This window comes from Enhydra lutris, unplaced genomic scaffold (genome assembly GCF_002288905.1).
Source record: "Enhydra lutris kenyoni isolate GAN:26980312 unplaced genomic scaffold, ASM228890v2 scaffoldscaffold42, whole genome shotgun sequence".
In the NCBI taxonomy this organism is placed as follows: domain Eukaryota; kingdom Metazoa; phylum Chordata; class Mammalia; order Carnivora; family Mustelidae; genus Enhydra; species Enhydra lutris.
In genome coordinates, this window is record NW_019154126.1 from 15,435,627 (window position 1) to 15,456,218 (window position 20,592).

At 43.6% G+C, this 20,592-nt stretch overlaps 1 protein-coding gene across 4 annotated transcripts in view; it reads right to left on the reverse strand.

Annotated features, from left to right (window-relative positions):
- Window positions 1-2,690: 2,690 nt before the first annotated feature.
- Window positions 2,691-20,592, reverse strand: part of LOC111155526 (neuropilin 1) — a 137,367-nt gene continuing 119,465 nt past the window's right edge. For 2 of the 4 annotated variants that reach the window (XM_022515691.1, XM_022515690.1), the window contains exons 13-17: window positions 15,046-15,183; window positions 10,714-10,985; window positions 10,120-10,216; window positions 7,655-7,705; window positions 2,691-5,580 (exon numbers count right to left, since the gene is read on the reverse strand). In XM_022515691.1, coding sequence (XP_022371399.1) covers window positions 5,291-5,580; window positions 7,655-7,705; window positions 10,120-10,216; window positions 10,714-10,985; window positions 15,046-15,183 — 848 coding nt within the window. In that variant the 3' untranslated portion in view covers window positions 2,691-5,290. Of the gene's footprint in view, window positions 5,581-7,654; window positions 7,706-10,119; window positions 10,217-10,713; window positions 10,989-15,045; window positions 15,184-20,592 lie in introns of all 4 variants that reach the window. The other 2 variants (XM_022515693.1, XM_022515694.1) reach the window with 2 other exon arrangements.

Below are 20,592 nucleotides of genomic sequence, written 5' to 3' on the forward strand. Positions count from 1 at the left end.
TACATTTAGGTGTCGGCTATACATGTCACACATTTCTTGAATTCCTGTATCATAATAGGCACCATCCCATTCAGCTGTACAGATGAGAGACAACCTTTCTATAGAGGAAAACCCTCCTCAGGAGTCACTGTTTGACAACAAAGCGTAGGTCGTAACCTGTAACAAGGACCTTAAGGAACAAGATCAGAAATCATCAAAGAAAGATTAAATAGGGTTCAGTCTAGTTTGACCATTCAGGATTTTAACATCTTTGTAAAGTAGTAAACTGTGTGTGTCCAACAAATAAGGCAACTTCTTTTGGAGAAGAGGCTTTGGTTTTTCGCAAACAGGTCCTCCTTTTTGTCCCTGACCACACTCTGATGAGGAACAGAGTGTTTGCTGTGCCCTGTTGCACTTTCAAATGTTTTCCCAGCAAAATACTTGGTCAGCACTATTTCTTCACCCTCAGAAAAACTCATGTGTAGATCCCTCCCAAGCCATCAGGCAGAGTGGCCACAAAGTGCTCAGAGGGGGATTTCTTGTTTATTAATTTTACTGTCTATTTTCCAGGCTGCGTCATGCCTGGACTCTTCTGAAAAGTGCTCCATGAAAGTCGCAGGGATATTTCCCCCATCATTGAGGGTCTCAAAATCACCGTTGGAAGCAAGGCACACTCTCACTCCTGGCTCAGGGAAGCTGCAGACTATGTTGCCCATTCTCAAACCCAAATGGATGGGGGAATATGGGTCTCTGGGGTTATTGTTAACATGAGTTGGCGTGTCTGGGGTACGGCCCGAGATTCTGTAGTTCTAAGAGGTGTCTGGATGATGCCACCATTGATGCTGATTCTTGGGCCCCACTTTGAGTAGCAAGGCCCTACGCGAGCACCTTGCAAGACGATGCAGGGCTGGGAGGTGGTAGAAGCAATCGAAGAGGAAATCAGGTCCACACTAAACTTACCACTCAAACTTCCCTACACTTTGGATTACTGACAGAGCGGCTGTGAGAATAGTGAATGCTCTCAAAGAAGTACAATGACACGGCCAGAGAAGATTCTCATGAAGTGGAGTTTACACCTTTCCCCCTAAGATGTTAGATCTGGACCTGTATGGCTAACATGATGAATGTATGTGATTATATGATACTCTTATTTGCCCCATCTTGCAATGTTTCTTTGAAGCAGTTTTTTGTGATCATGGTATCTTCCCTACCAGGTAAGTATTGAAACAGTTTTTTTAAAAATGTTATTAGTCTGGTCTTGCCTGCTTTGGGTGCTCGGTTCTACTTACTTTGAGGCTCCCTTCACTCCCTTTCTCAACCCTGAAGTCGAAAAGCTGGTAAAGATCCCTTAGTGGATATAGTTTACGGAAATAGAACTAATTCTTAGCAGAACTGCTTTTTAATGTCACACAACAGCTTTAATTACCATTGGGAAGCAGAAGCATTATGGAATGTTACAAAATCCATTTGATTTGCAGACAGAACCAGTGCAATTCAGCTCGAGTGGCAATTAATAAGTTATTAGGGAGGACAGGAGATGGAACAATGAAGAATTTTCATGCTTTAAGTTAAATGTTTCAACCCTCATGACACATTTAATTCCTGACTTTGGGAAATATTGTACAGTGATGCAGCTCATTTAATCCAGTAAAAAGGGAAGGACCTAGCCTACCAGCTAACCCGGGGTGATGGAGGGGTGAAAAGCACGTAGGGTTTAAGGCCTTCTCAAATGATGAAATGGAGATCATGTTACTCAAGGGCCCTTGGCAATTTTCAGAAGGCATCTCTAGATTAATTCTGATAGACTCCTTGCAAGTTAGCATGCTTTCTGGAAACATCCTTGAAGGTAGGCAGAATTTAACTTCAGTGAAATGTTACCTAGCTCTGTCTCTCTCCAGCTCTTCTAAGCAGAGAGTTCTGAAAGTCCCCTCAACAGGAAAAATATCCTATTCTCAGATGAGTCTGGAAAGATATAAAGGGCAAAAATGTCCAGAGAGAATCAGAAATATCGATTCACTGCAAAGAGCTGTACAGAGCCGCCCACTTTTCTAGAAGTTCCTATGCTTTCAAATTTCCCTGCAAAGGTAAAGAAAGAATTACTGGTCTGTGGAGAGTAGAGTATAGTGTAGGCCAATTTTGTTAGAGCAAGTTTTGTAAAGGGCCCTATTTAGCAACTTTGGCTTAACACATCTGTTGCTTTGTTGTTGTTGTTGCTGCTGTTGTTATTATTATTACTATTATTTTGGTCCCAGTTGGAATTAGAATTTTCCCAAGAATTATCAAACAGCCAGTTACAACGCCATGCTCACCTTGGCTTTATGCCTATGGTTAGCATAGGCACGCACATAAATGCTGTCAGTTTATGACTTGTTTTCTACAGGAACGAAACTTACCAACAGATATTTGTAAATTTCATTTAAATTAAAAAAAAAAAGCTTTACCAAGTGGAATAGCGATAGAACATGTGACACAAGATTTGGGGTTGAGAACTTTCCACGTAGAAGGCTGAATTCTCTCTTCCTTATCTTGACAGTGTCCGATTTGGGTGGATTGTCTACTTTCAGGATATGTCTTCTTAATTGTCTCTTCTTATTAGGATATACTTTTCCAAAAAAGAACTGTAAAAAATCTTGAAACCTAACCGATGCTGGAGTAATACCAATTTCTTTAACAATAACAAAGCTAATAGAATAAAAGCCATCAGGTGTGGGTATTTTATGAAAATGTTTAATTCAACTGTCTCTTTGGAATGTAGTAGTCATAGGTTGGGATTGAAATTACAGTTCGGTTCTATGTGGTTTTTATGCTACTCAGTGTCTGAGAATACAAATGTCATTTAAAGTTAAGGCTTCGCTGTTCATTTTGAAACAACAATTTACAAGTGTCATATTGTCATAGAAAATAAAAATTTCTGTAAAAAAAATTTGCACAAAATTTTATGATGTTACAAAACATGAAGCAATCATATACCAGTAAAATGAAAACATTTTACTACAGAAAGTCTTATAGATTTCAATAAAGAAAAAAATATGTTATTTTACACCTTTAAAAATTACGAAACAATCTAAAACGATATAAACTGAACAATTTGTAACACTGCCTTTACAAATTAATAACTTTATAAACATATAATTTTTAAATATATTTATCAGTGCAAGATACTTTAAAATTTAAAGTCGCAGTATCATTTTTCCTTGGCTAAGGACAACTTTAAGTCTGTTGCCTTAAAAAAAAACAAACAGGTCTTACTTAGTGCTTTCATCCCCCTACGATTGGAACAACTGAATGAATGCCTCTGGGGATAAAAATCTATTCTTTTTTCATAGTGATCGATACTCTCCTGGAAACAAAAGGCATCCTTAATCCAATTAAACGAAGATGAATGGACTGACCCATCCATGATGCAAATGTGACTCCCACAAATGTATCTGAACGGGACCCCACAGCAAGGTAGGAAGGGAGGAAAATCTAAAAATTCTTCTGTACACCATGGCTTGCCTGATAGGAACATTCTGAAAACCACAGCTTCTTTGGATTAATTCGCATGCTGCCTGATAAGATATTTACTTCTCTGTGCTGTTGTTCGAGGTTTCCGTCTTAACAGCCCCACGGCAGGCTTTTTCTTTGTGAGCCACCGGAAGTTTTTAGATGCATTCATTCAAGTCTCTGTTTTTTCAGGGTTGCTCCTAAATGGATGTTTTTAAAGATTTGTTTTGACTCTACTCATTTTCTTTCCCGGTCTTATCTTAAAATACTTCACCCCAGGCAGCAGGATTTATAGTCACTTTCTTAAATTAACTGTTCTTTCTTCTACTTCCTGCGTCTGATTCAATAGCAAAACAAGAAGGTTCTCACGGGTCATTTTGTAGATTTGGATGTAAAAATTTCATATTTTTCGGTATTTGGAGAATTGTATTCAGTCCTTCCTTTGGGTCTCACTTGAAAGCCAATTAGTATTAACTTTTCCCTCAGCTTATCACTCTTTCTATTAAATGCAATCACTTCTAACACAGATCATTTTGATTGGAGCAGACAGACAAATGGCTTAAGGAAAAAAGATACTGTCACTTTAACCAGTTAACAAGAAAACCAAAGTTAGACTTTGGAGGGCAAAGTTAGGAATTTCCCTTATTTATTTATTTTTAAACATAAAGTCTAGCAAAATCGTTTGCCATTACCAGCAGGTTAAAGCTGCAAGTTTCTTTTCTGGACAATGGCAAATGCTTAAATTCTAAGAGAGAAAAAGGACAGAGAGAGAGAGAGAGAGAAAGAGAGAGAGGAAAGAAAGAGTTTACATTTGAAAATACATTCCATATGAAAGACCAATAAGAGAGAATATTGCAGCTTTATACAAAAGGGTCAAGAGACATGAAATTGAACTACGGAAAAAAGCAGAGCAATTAAGCCACATTGCCAAATCTTCGGAGCCCTTGCCATCCCGGGGGGAGGGGGGCAGCATCTCACACTAAAATATACTTTCTTCTTAGTCAGTGGGCCACCAGGGTTTGACTAAAGAGTAGGGCTTTCACCAGCGAGAAACAGAGCGGGTCATTAATGTAACACAATGAGAACCAGTACAAACAAAAAGGCACTTGAGAAGACAGACTAGCCAGTGCCAAGGAGTTTTCATTGCGGTTGCCAGCCGTGTTTGGTGATGGCACAGTTTCCTGTATGGAGTTCACAAGCACGAGGTTTAGTACAACACTGGAAAACATCAAGAAAATTTGACGGTATTGCTTTGTAAACAGAGCTGACACACGATACCAGTACGGAGGCGATAACAGTACGTTCACATAAAACAGCCTAATCCTTCTCTGCCTATGCACGACGTGGGCAATTATACACAGGGACGGCTTCAGGAGTCCACCGAAGGGCGGTTTTTCTACGATATTCTGGGCACTGGGCTGCAGGTAGCATGTCCGTCGAAAGGGCCCCACTGAATACACTTGGTGCCAGCATCTTGGATTTTGCAGTTTCCGAAAAGAATCCATCAAAGGAAGAGGAGAGAGAAGGGGAGGGAGAGGAGAGTGGAAATGAATTATTAAGTCATTCATACTTGGTCTCAACACCAGCATTTGATGATTCGAATGAACCCAACAGAAAAAAGCTGACTGCACATGATTCTGATTGTGAACACAGCGAACTTGTTCCCGCCTGTCGGCCGTACTCGTCGAAGCTCCTGAGAAAAGCCTGGCTCAGCGTCACGGACGCACGTCCCAGCCTGAGCAGCGAGAGACCCACGGTTCCCCAGCACGTTCAAGGTCTGTCCTTCCGCGGCAGCCCTCCGACGCGTCTTTGCCTCTGTCTGCCTTCATGCCTCCGAGTAAGTGCTCTGTGTGTTCAGTTTGTCCTTTTTCAACTTCACGCCGTCCACAAGTTCGAAGTTATAGTTCTCCAGGGCAGACAAGTTTCTCTCCGACATGCCGTTGTGCCAACAGGCACAGTAGAGCACCACCCCGCACACGGCGCCCAGGAGGACCCCCAGGGCGCTCATGGCTATGATGGTGATGAGGATGGGATCCAAGGTCTTCAGCACGTTGCCCGGCTTCCTGGAGATGTTCTCATCACCTTCTCCTGGGCCCTCGTAGCCGGGGGTGCTCCCTAGGGGAAAAGCAGAATGGGTCCCGTGAGCACCACCGACATACCAGATGAAAGCGGACAGGAGAACAGAGAAAAAGGACAGACAAAGCCAATCACAGGTTCCATGTGGGTCTGTCCTCTCTCCAGAGTGGAATGTGGCTTCCCCTTGCCAGGAAACACCATCTATGTTTGACCTGTTGTGAATGGAGGTGTGGCAGGTGCCGCGATTCCCATACAGGGCCTGGCACACGGGGACCACAGATTCTGGACCAACAGGGGAGGGCGAGGTTCTAATCGAATTCGGATTTTGTGCAGCCCACTGTGTGCCCTAGACTGTAATCTGTGTTTGCAAGCCAGGTCACTAAAGCTCTGCAAATGGCTTAGTCACACATTCGGCTAGCGGGGGGTTGGAGGGGTGAGGGGGTAGGGGTGTGTGTTTCACCCTGCCCTGTGCCTGTGCCTGCCCCCCAAACCAGGCTCAGGGAGACCTTCCAAACTGCTCTCCATATCGTGCCATTTCCAGTGTGTCTGGGCACGGGGTACACAGGTGTTTGCTCCCCAACATGTAAAATCTTCCATTCAGATAGATTCTGAGCCCCCGGGTCCACCAGTTTCACTCAAGAAGGACAGATCTTTCAGAACAAAGTGGATGCTCGCCCCTGACATTTAACATGGGTTACGGCTCAAAGCTAGAGAGCGTGTCTGTGTCGTGCTGAATAGAACACATTTAATAATCAGCGTCTTTGCAGCCCTGGTGGTTTCACAGGAGACAGTCATGCTGCTCTGCAGTTCAGTCACTGGGGAAATGTTTTCTTGAGAGTGGAACATGAGAAATTATTAACATGGGAGCTTTGAGCCTAATTACGTGGTACTAGAAATGAGACTGAAATGTTAATGCACAACATGCATAGTGTTTACTTAATGGTGTTCTGGTCAACAAAGATTCCAATCAAAGAAAACTAAAAATATGAGATGCAAGTCCCTAAACAGGGGAAAACAAGACTTGGGGCATATTAATATTCTCTCCCTTGAAACATTGTTTTGAAACAACCTCTAATAAAGCTTACATCTTGGTATGGGCTGCGTAACTAAGCTCAATGAGCCGCATGTTAATGTTATTAACGACTTAGTACAGTGCTGCATTTATTTGTCTCTATCAAGTCCAAGACTGACTACAGTGGGTCCACATTTCTACCGGCCACAGGTGCTGAGGCTGATGGGCAGGACACGGAGCTGCTGACAGCAGCTGTGAGTGATGCTGGCTGAGGCGGGGGTCCAACAACCCACAAAAGCTGGCTGGGAGGGGTGGAAGCTTCTAGAAATACAATAATATCAGGTAGGGCCCAACTCTGGTCAAATGTCCTGTATTTGATCACAAAGTAATCAAGGAAAACACACATTTTCAGATTAATCAGTGTAAAGTCCAAAGCTACCTCCCAATTAACCAGGCTACTGAAGGCAAGTTCCTGGTTTCAGCCCCCTCATCTGCGAAATGGGGATCAGTCTGCCTCAGAGAGCATACACGACAGCACCTTCAGGTGCTTGGGACACACTTGCTCCTCAATAAATCCCCACCATCATCATTATCACTGTCTTCATTATCATGAAGTGTGATTCCCATGGAGAGGAGGAGGCCACATGGATCAAACACAACAGCTTATCACAAAAATTGGGGTCCGGTCCTCAAAGATCATATCAGGATATCGATCAGATGAGAATTTAGCATGGTTTCAAATTCTTGTACAAAAATCTGTTGGTCTTTGGGTAGGTCATGGGCTTCAGTGGTTTCCTATTTCCACAGATGTAATGGGAGAGTGTTTCACGTGGTTATCCTCTAGGTCCTCCTCCAGCTCAGATAGGACAAGGCCAGGGCGAGCATGTCCCCCACCAGGCCTCCGTGTTCCCCTAGATCTCTGGACAGCTTAGAAGACAGCCCTCCGTGACAAGAGTCCAACACACGGCACCATGGGCAGAGATGTTTATTTTATTTGAACTGCTTTGATCTACCAGTGCGCTAGACCTCCAGAAAGTTACTTCATAATATAATGAAAGCCACAGTAAATTTTTTTTTAATTGATCATCAAGACAGACTTACCTGTTTCATCAATTTTATTTTCTGGGTTTCTTTTATCCAGGTCGGCCGGTTCTGACAAGTCAAACAAAATTGAAAGAGATATTTGAACTGCCAACAAAATCCAATACACACAAACTACATAAACCCTTACACACACACACACACACACACACACACACACACACACACACTCAGACCAATGCTTCTGCTGGATTTCCTTGGGAGTTTGTAGTGTGATCCAACCCCACCACATAAATGCAGAACAATGGAGAAGTGGTGTCAAAGGATGAGGAAACGGGTCACATCGAAACCAGCGAGCACTGCTATTAGCAGAATGTGTCGTTTCAGGAGAAGAGAAGAATGGAGTGAAATCATTCTGGCATCTGGAGCGTGGGGGAAAGCTGACGGAAACAGGCAGCAGTAGCGGGGTTGTGCCGATGGCTGCCATCTTGTGCTTTTCTAGAGAACTTGTTCCCGAATTTGGCAAGGGCTAGTTTGTTTTTCCAAATTGTATTATGAGCTCTTTGAGGCAAGAGACTGTGTTCTATGTCTTACCTCCCCTCCCCAAATACTAATAATAAAAAAATAATAATTATAGTAATAAACTAAAAGAAATGAAATCTCTGGAAGTAGAGTCCCAATAGCCCGTGTGGTTTTGAGGAGAGGGAGGGCAGGGAGTTTTGAGGACTTTATTCACTGCTGTATTCCCAACATTTATAACAGAACAGAAAAAGTGTCTTCAAAAATATTTGTTCCATAAATGTGTGGATAACTAATAAAGAGTTGAAAGTTTCATAGCATCCATAGCTAAATATTCAAGGACACATATCTGATGACTCATTATACAATTATCTGAGGCATCTTTTTATCGGGGCAGCAACATAGAGTATTTTTTTTTTTTTTAAAGATTTATTTGACAGAGATCACAAGTAGGCAGAGAGGCAGGCAGAGAGAGAGGGGGAAGCAGGCTCCCTGCTGAGCAGAAAGCCCGATGCGGGGCTCAATCCCAGGACCCTGGGATTATGACCTGAGCTGAAGGCAGAGGCTTAACCCGCTAAGCCACCCAGGCGCCCCAACATAGAGTATTTTGATGGTGTTTCAGTTGTGACTTTCTGAATATGAGGCCCAGCAACTGCTACGGCCGTGTGGACCAGTCCCATGAAAAGAAACAGGCTCATGGAATTGTGTTATCCCTCTATATATTCACGGGAGCACTTGGATGCTGCTTTGCGTACAGTATGCAGTCCATTAAAACTTGTTGAATGGAATCAAATTTTATTCCTTTGTTTCCGTTTGTGGAGCTTCAAAAACCTCATTCTCATTTTGGAATAGGAAAGCAGTGACATCGCATACACTGTGTAACTACATGAAATACATATTTTAACAACAGTGTGGATTTGGGTGTGGGCAAGCTGTAGTGTAATCTCAACATCTTAAGTCTTACCATTTCCTGCAAAGACCAGCTAAGTAGTGTGGCATTAAGTAGATTTTCTTGCATAGTACAAAGAAGCAGATCCTTATTCATTGCTCTTTTTCCCCAATTTCTTTAATCGACCATATCAAATTATTGCCACTTTAGGATTACAAAATATTCGATATATTGTGTAATAAAAGCTTTGTAAATTGCTGAAATGACCAAAAACCCATTACAGCCAACAGACCTCCTTTGTCTTAAATTTGCCAATAGGCCTATTCCATTTTGTTATAATTAACATCCTATTATATGATATATAGTAAAAGTTGAAGTGTAGCAAATGGAGCTTAAGACTAATTACTGTGCTATTACATTGCCATTAGTGATGCTATTTATAATTATACATCAAGAACCAGGGAATACGAATTGGCTTTCGACATCAACTTTCACCCATATACCAGGCCAACACAAACCATAAGCTCTGGAGTACTAGGCAAGGTCTCAAAATTTCATTTATTCTTTTGAGTCATTTCAACTATTTTTAGAGTCAGAAACATATACTTATTTATAATAGAGAGGAGAATTATGGCTTCTATGATCCATTAATGTTGTAATCTTAATTAAGTTTGCTGTGCTCAAAATTTTCAAAGACCTGCTGTTTTGTTTATGCACCCAGATATTTGGAATTATCCAGATGTCTGAGTTTTCCACTTTTCATCAGAATGTTTTGGCAAGGTATATATAGCCTGTAAGCTGTGTGTTTCTTCTTCTTCTTTTTTTTTGGGGGGGGTGAGTTATTCTTTTTAGCTATGGTTTTTGGATTCTACATCATTTATGTGGTTTTGCAAGTACCAAGCAGATGCTAAATGAATGAAGTGGTTAGGGGATGGGATAGCCACAGGTAAGATGACCTGACTTTATGCCCTTTTGCACCAAAATACGCATTTCATACGATGTGCTTACAGTCTACATTGAAATTCTAGGTCTAAACGAGCAAGACAAAGACCCTCCCAGGAAACTGTTCACGCCCTGGGCAAGCATGTCACTGGCTTGTACAGCAGTTAATACTCACTTGCACAGTCCTCTTGGGAAATGTGGTTGTTAATACTAATGTCATCCACTGCAATCCCACCAAGATTTCCTTTTCCGATTTCTCCTTCAAAAATCACCTAACAAAATGAGATCATTTTCACAGTATTGAAATGTGCAGTCCCGAGGAGCAGTGTTTACAAATGCTTGTTTAGTTCAATCTATGGCACATAAATTAAATTCATGAGATTTTACCTAAGCAGGAGATTTGCTCATCAATCTACATTAACTGCCTGGTGATGGCATAAAACTTCTCCTAACACTCTCTTCTTGTGATTCAAAATTTAAAACTGGGGAAAGCAGCGAAGAAAAGGAATGGTCATTGTGACAGCCCCGGAATAGATTATAAAGTAGTATTCTCCCCTCTTTCACAGCAAATTGGTTCTATTCCTATAATCTTGGAGCCTGAAATATACTACTGAGAGTAAAAGCACCACAGCAAAATCCCAGGTTTGGGAAACACCTGAAATAATGACTGGCATAATTCCTGCATCTCATTTATATAATTTCCAAAATATCATGCCCATCTCCCGTCTCCCTGAAGGAGCTGCGCTCCCACCCAGGGAAGACCACACACCTGGTAGAGTTTCAGAGACTTGTGGAGAAGCACCCGCCCTTCCTTCCAGTGGTCTCCTTGGTGTCCGATGGCCATCCAGACCAACTGATCGTACTCCTCCGGCTTCTGGTAGTGCAGCTTGACCCGCAGTGTGCCCACGTGCGAACCAGACATGTGATACCAGAAGGTCATGCAGTGGGCGGAGTTCTGGGAATAAACCACGGGGCTCACCAGACGAGCCACTTTGCCCTTCTGGTTTTCATCCGCCTGGGAGTAGATGAAGTTGCCATCACCTGCTGTGACAAAAAACCAGGTTAGGGAGAGTGGCCACGTTAACGACTTCTTCATCTCTTCTTTCAAGTTCATGACTCCAACCTTCTCTCCGGGGCTGAGCACCAAGAACACAAATATGCAGTGGGAAGAGAAGGGTGTGCGGTTTTGGAGGAACCTCTTTGGCACCTAACGTTGCGCTCCAAGCTTCCCTGAGTGGGTGCTGGATGGGGAAGGACTGTGAAACAACACCAACTCGGGCAGTCTGGATTTGGAAAGCATCGTCCCATGGCCATGGGCAAGGACTCTCATTGGCATTTGCCTCGTCGCAAGCACATTGAAAGCAGAGGGCAGAACTATTTTTCAGGCAAAATTTTAAATAGTTTCAGCAGCACGGATCCGAACACAGACACGACATGGAATAATTTAGATGTTTTCTTATTTATCATGTGAGCTGGGTGATGATACTTTGGTTACTATAACTGCCTGATAGTACTAACATTGCAGTTTTTCCAAATCAGCTAGTGATTTCCTTTTTCCCCACAAATTCACGTGTTTTTTCCCTAGCATATTTTAATGGCTTATAAATTCCTTACATACTCCTGAGTGTTTGACTCTCAGCTACAAGTCTCACTCCTGTTTGATGTGGGCTTCTGGTTCAAGGAGAGGCAAGGTTGCATTTTTAAGGCTTATTAGAATGTGCCATTTTGGCGACATAGATCCTTACCGAGCTGCAAGGACTTACTCTTGGCTTTGCTTTTAATTACCCCCGGTGGGAACATTTCCTCCTGCCACCACCTGGTCTACACACACAACTCATGTTTCACTGTTTGCTCTGTAAATAGAAATGCCTACTGTAATGCCTCACCTGAGGTAAGTGTGAATGTGATGTTCGGGCCTCAGTGGGCAGCGGGATGTTTTGTTTGCTGCCCAAGGGGTTTGCATGTTTGTGAGATCCTTTTTCCCCATGCACATGTGGGCTCGTCCTTGTATCTTCTTGCCTGTGTCCACGGTGTCCGGGAGGAAGTGGGGGTGTCAGCAGGCAACTTGCTTCCCTCCCCTGGCTGCATACGTGAGATTGCACCAAAACCCTCTTCAGGAAACCAACAGGGGGTTGGGGGGGGCGCCTGGGTGGCTCAGTGGGTTGGAGCCTATGCCTTCCGCTCAGGTCATGATCCCAGCGTTCTGAAATCAAGCCCTGCATCGGGCTCTCTGCTCAGCACGAAGCCTGCTTCCTCCTCTCTCTCTCACTGCCTCTCTGCCTACTTGTGATCTCTCTCTGTCAAATAAATAAATAATATCTTAAAAAAAAAAAAAAAAGAAAGAAAACCAATGGGTGGAATAATGAAAGGAGGGTGGAAATAAAATTCACAGCTCCAGCAGCATGTTTGACACGGTCTTTACAGAGCGCCCCCTCGTGGCCACGAGGACCCAGATGCTCTTGGGGTTTGCTTTCTCCCACTATTTTACCAAGTGGTGGTTCCTTAACCATGTGACAGCGCTATCTCACTGAGGCGAGTAGCGTCCCGGTCCCCCATTCTTAGGGAAAAATCCTGAAGTTGGAGATGCTGCAAATAGAGGGCACATCGAGGGATCCCATGACGTTTATTTTGGCTCATCGGAGAAGAGGTGGTAGAAAGGAGGAGGAAACCAGTCTTGGATAGAGGGAGGAAGACTGCCTGGGAAATCTCTCCTGGCCTCCGCCGTGACACCACTGCGGTCTTTGAAAAACACGCTCATGTCACTCCTCGGCTCGAAGTTTGTTGGCGTCTCCCCACTACCCTTAGCCTAGCCACACTTTTTCACACGGCACCCGAGGCTACACCACCCCCTGCCCCATATAGCTGTACACCCCCAGCCATCCCTCCTCCATGTCCACACATGCCATTCCTAGCCCAGACTCTCTGGGACACAATTGCTTTCTCTGAGCTGCCATGTTCTCTTTCCCATCGCCACTCACCTCCACCTGGGACCCCCACCCCCTGCATGGTAATCATTTCCCACCTGTAACCAGACTGTGAGCTCCCCAGAGCTGCCGCCCCCCAACCCTCCTTTATTTCCACATGTCCAGTTCAGCATGTACCAAGTAATAGGGCTCCTCAAAGAACACTTGTTCAATGAACCAGGGAAGATGCTGGGTTTCAGGAATCCTCTGGAAGGAGGTGCATAGCTTCCCTCTTACAAGTCAAATGCAGAAAACCAAGTGGGATTCCTTCCAATAAATTCCAATGCAGGATATTTTACCTAGATCGTGTTAATTTAAAGAAAGCTCCATGTCTGATCTGCAAAATGTGGAACACGGTCTAACGTCCATCTGTGTGTATGTAAGAGGCCCTTTTTATCTAGTTTCTTTACGTTAACAAGTCCCTGCCTTTCAGATGTAGGGCTCAACCCCTCTCTCAGCAAATGCTCGTGTTTCCAGGGCCGTGGGAGGCTTTTTCTCATCAGAGCAGACCTGGCACCACAGCCAAGTAAATCTGGGTGTCTGGGAGAACAAAAGAGACAAATGCTTCTGAAGGAATCACACTTCTCAGCTGCTCCTCTAAGACAAGCCCTCCTTTTCTGATACTTCAACTCATAAAGCGTTGATATTCTTCCTTTCAGAGGTTTTATCACAGTTCTGGGTCAGGAACTCTGTCTTCATTTTCTCAATTAGCACTTTACTTCTGCGAGCCTTTTAGCTTTTGTCTCTGGCTAACATAGCTTTTAACCTCCTTTGAATGTCAGATCCTACTGAGCCATTTTGCTTCACTTTGCATCAATTTTTCCACCATTACTGCCTTCATTTTGGCTAATTGCATTTGGTTAATTTGATGCCATTTATATGTACAGTGCCATTTACAGTCAAAGTATTTTAAGTTTTCTAAAACTGCTTGTCTTAAGATTCAATTGAAAGTGTCTCAGAATTGAAGGAGTCCAATTTTATCCAATTTCCTTGTCATTCTCATTAGGCAAAGAGGTGGCTGTGGTGGAAGGAGGCCAATTCAACCTACTTAATGGTTATATTCACTGGGGGAAAAGAAAAGTGAATGACAAAATGGGAAAGGCATGAAGTACCCTCTGCCCATCCGCTGGCCCACTGACCCACTCATCCAAAGCCCCAGCATGGAGGAATTTTGCTTAATGAGATTTCTCAGCATCAGCAAACGGCCCTCCGGGGTATCGTTTGGGAAGCCACCTCTCGAGCCAACAGTCCTGTAAGTTCCACTGAGTCAGAGGGAAGGGCGATGGTTGAGTGTTTGTGGTGAGCGTGTGGGAGCCTGGGTACGTGTGGGCGTTGTGAGGACAACCGCCCAATCTTCAGGCAGCATCTCAAGCTGGATGACAAAATGACTAAAGGGAAAGCAAGATAGCGGTAGACAAAGAGTTCACTGGAGTGTCTATCAGCCTCTAGTGACTGCCCCCCACCCCAGGCCATCCCTCTGCCGCTAAGTAATCCTAGCAGGAAAGTAAGACAGGAGACGGGGCGGGGCAGGGTGAGGTTTCCACCTGCTCTGAAAAAAACGGGCCAGATTTACATTCTTCCTCAAAAGAAAAAGAATTCCGCTCCACTTTGTTCCACTTCCACTGCAAGGGTCAAGAGAGAGGGGGCACAAGCCTCACAAATTGTTTCTTTAGCTGCAAAACAAATGATATGGCACATGCCTGGATTTGCTTCAAAATAATCCAGAGCTAGGGGTGCTCAAGATAAAATAACAGTCCTGTGATTCGGTGCCTGTTGAAGTTGGGTGATATGCGTAGAGGGTTCAGGTCACTAAGTCTTCTCTGCTTTTGAATGTATTCGGAATTTCCATGAAAATGGTGCAGGAAGAGTATAAAACAGGTACTTAGTCACACATCTTTGCCTACTGTGCTATTTTTCCAAGAGGCCATCCGCTGCCAGATCTAATCATCCTTGTCTGTTACCCGGAATAAGACCGTCTCTTCTAGGAAAGGAGATCTCAGTAATTCCAGGAAATGAAAGCACGAGTGAATGCTCGGGAGTGTTTTCTAACACCCCTCATCTCACAGAGCCCAGAAACCCCCCACAGAGATGCCTTCTCTCTTTCAGAGAAACCGAGGCCGCAGTGAACTCCGCGTTACCTGTGTGATCCTGGATGGGTCCGGTTTTGCTGGTCAGCACACTCCACTTGAGCTGCACGCGATTGTCGTGTTCCCAGTGACAGAATGTCTTGTGAGAACCCCAGCCAAATTCACAGTTAAAACCATATGTTGGAAACTCTGCAGTGGGTGGAAAGGAAAAATAGAGACAAGCAGAGAAAGGCAAATTTAATCATTGAGGTCAGCAAGGCCCTTAATTTGTTCACGAAAGGCACAATTTATATAACTTAACGTCTGGTTGAAAATTCTGGGAAAACCACAAAACCCAGGACTACCAGGAAACTCAAAAGACCCATGGTGATGTCAAAATGTTTGCAAAATCACGTTTCGGATTTTTTTTTTTTTTTTTTTTTTTGGTTTAAATCCAGCTTTAAAAAGATTATGGACTGCCTGTCAAATTGGTTTTACATAAAATTTCCGGGAAGGTTACTTTCCAAGGCAGACATGTTACATGTATAGCATTCTTCCTATGCCCACGATATTTAATATGAAAGATATTCTGTTCTTGAGGATGAATCATATACATCGATATCCACCAACGAGAAGTATCTTGAGTACCGTTGACTCATGAACCTCAAAAGTCTAGAAATGTGACTTGGCTGGACACCTCATTCCGGAGGCTATCTGTATTCTCACCACACTGGGTAATGCTTCTGGTCTTTACGTCAAATCTCTGAAGCATTTCTTAAGGTTATTTAGTCTTCTGTGCTTTGTATCAGGTCAATTAATTTTAAGGGTAAGTTTCTGCCTTTTTAGTGAATTTTAAAATTCGATGTAAATTAAAACCTCTGTGCAGGTTCGCCTAGAGCCCAAGCATTTTTAAAGAGCTGCCCCCTTAAACATTTCTTTTAATGTTAAAAAAAAAAAAAGTCTCCTTTGGAATTTGAAAAGAAAGTATGAATGGATTCTCCGGAATTATTTGTCTCTTGCGTTCTACAAGGTGTTATTTGAATTGTTGTGTTTTTTAAGGCTCTGTAGCTTTATTTTTTACTCTCCCTCGCTTTTTTTTTTTTTTTTAAGTAGCTTAACTTTTTAAGTATGAAAGAAATGAAATCATTGTGGCTTGGAATGTGTTTTCAGTAAACTGAAGCTAATAATTAAAATAATCCTAAAGATAAAAGTTCTCATGCTTTGGTCAGTACTACTCCTCCCCCCAAATGAAATTAAACACACAAAGGGACTATTTTCTCTAATGAAGGGAGGTCACTGCTTCTCATTGAGTTTAGGTAGTCCACAAGATGGCAGCATTGAAACAGAGAGAAAGGTGCCTAGGGCATCTTGCCAGTTGATCTTGAACATGTCTCAAAACCATTCGTATGTACAATAAGGGAAGTATAGGTATCGTAATGCTGTATTAGGGTCAGGCTCAGATCAGATCTTGTTTTGATCTGTTCTTTAACTTTGTCCGTGTTTAACACGACAGGGCTTGCTTGTCTTCTTCTGGGAGCCTGGCCACCATCGCCCCCTCTCCCACGTTAACAATGGTGGGAGGGATTTTTGTGGGAAGATTTATTTAATAGATAAAGGATGATTTACTTTGCATGTTTCTTTTCCAAGGAACCTTTTGCAAATGCTAATGTGGAATTTTGGAAGGAATGCACCCTATGCATTGTCAAAACGGAGCAGGATGGGTTCCAGGAACAGTACGACCTCCCAAAGGGTGAGCAGAGTCAGTTGGGGAAAGCCACTCTGGGCCAGCCCCATGATGTGCTAAGGGGCATACTTTCTGTGAGTGCAGAAGGGTTGTATTTCACAGCTATGGTGTCACTGGAGAGATATATTTCATGTCTCGTCTATCATAACCACAAAATAGGGCTTCTTAAAGCATGAGAAACCCTCTCCAAAATTTACCACTCTTTCACGCAGCAAGATTGAATTATGCAGATGAACTACAGTCTATGGAACAGTGACTGAATGGTTGAGCGACCTTGGATGTCAACACCCAGGAACCTGGAATGTACTGTTGCATAATCTCCTGTTAGGAAATGTTAATATTGGAAAATGTTAATACGTATGTGGTTTTGGGTTTCCTCCTTAAATGCAGTTTATAAGACGTGCATAGGCAGGAGGGCAGTGAGCCATTACAGCACACACATTTCTGGTTGTATTTCTGGTGAATACATTAAATTTATTGTATAGTACAGAAACCACACCATGCATTATTTTGGCTCTAAATATTCTGGTGATATCATAAAATCTAGGAGTTTGGGTGTGTTGCTAATGACTAGGACATAGGACAGCCTTGTTTGAGAGGAGGGTTCAAGCATTTCTGCAGCTGCCCTGAGCGACCGTCCACATTGACCTTCTCGTGTTTTCTCAGATTCTGTGACTTTAACAAGGGGATCTGCTCTAACCTTTTGTATTTTACTGCCCTTTCATCTTCTTGTGCTGGCCATATAATCTATGGCAAGCTTGTTAATTTAGAAGAAATATTCTTCTTCTTTTTTTTTAATCCATGCATATGGTCGGGGAGGGGTGTGGAGTGAGAAGATGTTGACAGTTCAGGCCTGGCCAGAAAGGCTACGAGACACATAAAACATCACACATTTACAGGGAGGAGAAAGAAAGAAAAAGAGACAGAAAGAAGAAAGAAGGAGAGAAGCAGAAGAGCAAAGAGGAGAAAGAAATAGAAAAAAGCAAACCGACGAATGAAGTAAGTATATAGGACTAGTGACCTTTCAGTCTTCTGAATATTACCCAGGCCCTGTGACTGCACAATTCTCATTAAATTCATTGGGAATAATCTGGCTAAATCCCTTCTTGACTCTTAAAAATAGCAGGAAACAATATTCTGAACTTAAAACAAATTTATAGCCGCTGTGTGCCGAGCCCAGCTGCACTCGAGGAACCTATCTTGCCCGCATTTGAATCATTAGCACCGTATATGCACAAGGATTTAATTTTGGAATCTGGTATTCAGAACTTCTTTTTAGGATGTTAACTAGCTTACTCTCAGACAGGTCCTTCAGTCCAATAAGTGGAGGTACTCAAGCCCTTACAATCCCGGGTCACGAATCGACCCTCAGCTGCTCTAGGGGTGTTTGAAGATACACCAGGGGAGCTGGCTGGGAAATGCAGGGTTTCTCATCATTTTCTGGGAGAGCATTAATAGGCTTTGATGGGTCTGATCACAACCCAGACAGTATATGAGTATTCTATGCCTACCGAGTTTATGATATTGATAAGAATCCTCAAAAATGAAACCTTAAGACTCAGCTCAAGTCTGTGACGGCTTCAGCAAAGTCAGACTAGATGAAAGTTTAGGGGTCCAATTGGCTGCTTGTAAATATGCCTGAAGAATCTGAAACCTGCAGAGCAGTTGGATCAAATTATCAGAGCGGTGGGTCCCACTACTGGGTGAACACCTCAAAGCCAGACTTGGCCTTGGACTTGGCACACACGCAAGGCCTCATGAACTGCTCTAACCATGGGCTTAGCTAGAAGGTGACAATGAACAGAACCCCTCCAAGAAGGTCCATTATCCTCAAACACTGGGAGACAGATTCATGACTCAGACAACAGTAAAATAAGAAACCGAGATGATTTGGGAAGGACTCTGGGCTGACTGTGGAACTCAAAACCAGAGCAGACCCCCTCTCTCAGTAAGTCCTGTGGTCTGACACGAACTGGTTCAGATGGTGGTGGCTATGGGTCTTCCTGGTTCAGGATCTGCCCATCTGTGCTCTGACCACAGCACACCCCACTGGATGGCTGGCCCTTGAACTCATACACCAACCGCATGTGTTCAAGAAGCCATTGCTGACCTTCAACATCCAGCATCCAGGGGTAAATTACCCCACTTTGGAATCTGGTGTAGACCTTTCTATTGTCTCCAGAGCTGTTGTCAACTTTCAGTTTTTCAATGATCCCTAGCTCTTTTGATAGGCAAGAAGACAGAAGAGATGAGGTAAGTTCTCTCGCAACTTCAGAGGGCTTTTAATTAACTCTGGCAAGAGAAAAAACTAATAGGGCAGTTAACATGTTTGTCAGGTTACCAGAACTTCAGTTTGTCCCCTCAGCCCTCTTCCCTATCACAGAGGGTCCCAGAGAGCCAGCCGGTGCTACTCTACAGAGAACCACTGAGAAGGCCCAGGACCCTCAGGGAAGGCAGGACGCACAGGAGAGGCCAGACTGAGGGTCCATGCAGGGTCATGGCACAACCTCGAAGGCCCTATCTTCTACCTTGGAAAGATGTCCTTTGGACTACAGTGTTTTCCGAATTTAGGGGAACAGACGCTCTTCTGTTTCACCTTTCGGTCGCTGGGGGTATGTGAGGCGTGGGGTCACAGGAATTCTGTCAACCTAAGCCCACCACAGGGAAACTCGGGGTTAAGTTCAACTGAAGAGAAGTTTGTTTTGCAGTTTAATAGGTCAATGGTGACAGCGTCCTTTAAGGAAGCATACTAATTAGAGCAGCCCTTTCTACTTTCTGCCTCGCTGGGCAGTGTCATACTGTTGAGGAAACATTGATATACACCACACGCCCCATTAATAAATGACTGTGGGGGCCAAGGCTCAGTGCGCTGCGATAAAGGAAGTGGGAGAAGCTGGAAAACTGACCTGTTCACCTTACTCTAATGATTAACTTGAAAGTATTTAAAAATTCTGATTGCTTGCACTGACGATTTCCCTTCGTGTGTGTCCATGGGGAAGAATTTTACAGAATCCTAACAAAATACAAAAGGTGGGGGGCGGAGGTTACCACTTAACTGCTGCTGGCCCCCAGTAAACAGCAAGTCACGGGTCTGAGAAGTCATTAGGCTGTTCTGTTAATAAAAGGAGGTGGGGAGGGGGGGTGCTCCCTGGGGTGCCACTCTCTCTGCACACAATCATAGCCGTGGTTTCCGGTACCCCCATTTCGTGGCACGCCCACTGGAAACGCTGTTGTCACACTGCCAACTCCGTGGCAGGCAAAACTGACAAACTTTGCCTGTCTCGGTTTTGCAGGATTGTGATGAAAATAAATAGTCAGGCTGCTGCCTGTGAGATTTCCTTCTCCTGGAGTTTGCAAACACAGTCCATGTCCTAGATGTGCTGCGTTAAACAAAGTATGTTACCCAGTTCCTTCCGTCGAGAGCTGGGATTGTCACCATTTGGCAATTACTGATGGAGAAGGAAACCTCATTCCCTGCTGCATATACATGTGGATGAAAGGAAAGCAATATTTATGGCTCATGCTTGGAGACCAGATGCTGCGTGGCATCTCTCTTCTAGGACTTTGAGAGAAATTGAAACCAAGAAGCACGGCGAAGCGCTGCTTCCTTCTCCTGGAGTTTGCAAACACAGTCCATGTCCTAGATGTGCTGCGTTAAACAAAGTATGTTACCCAGTTCCTTCCGTCGAGAGCTGGGATTGTCACCATTTGGCAATTACTGATGGAGAAGGAAACCTCATTCCCTGCTGCATATACATGTGGATGAAAGGAAAGCAATATTTATGGCTCATGCTTGGAGACCAGATGCTGCGTGGCATCTCTCTTCTAGGACTTTGAGAGAAATTGAAACCAAGAAGCACGGCGAAGCGCTGCTT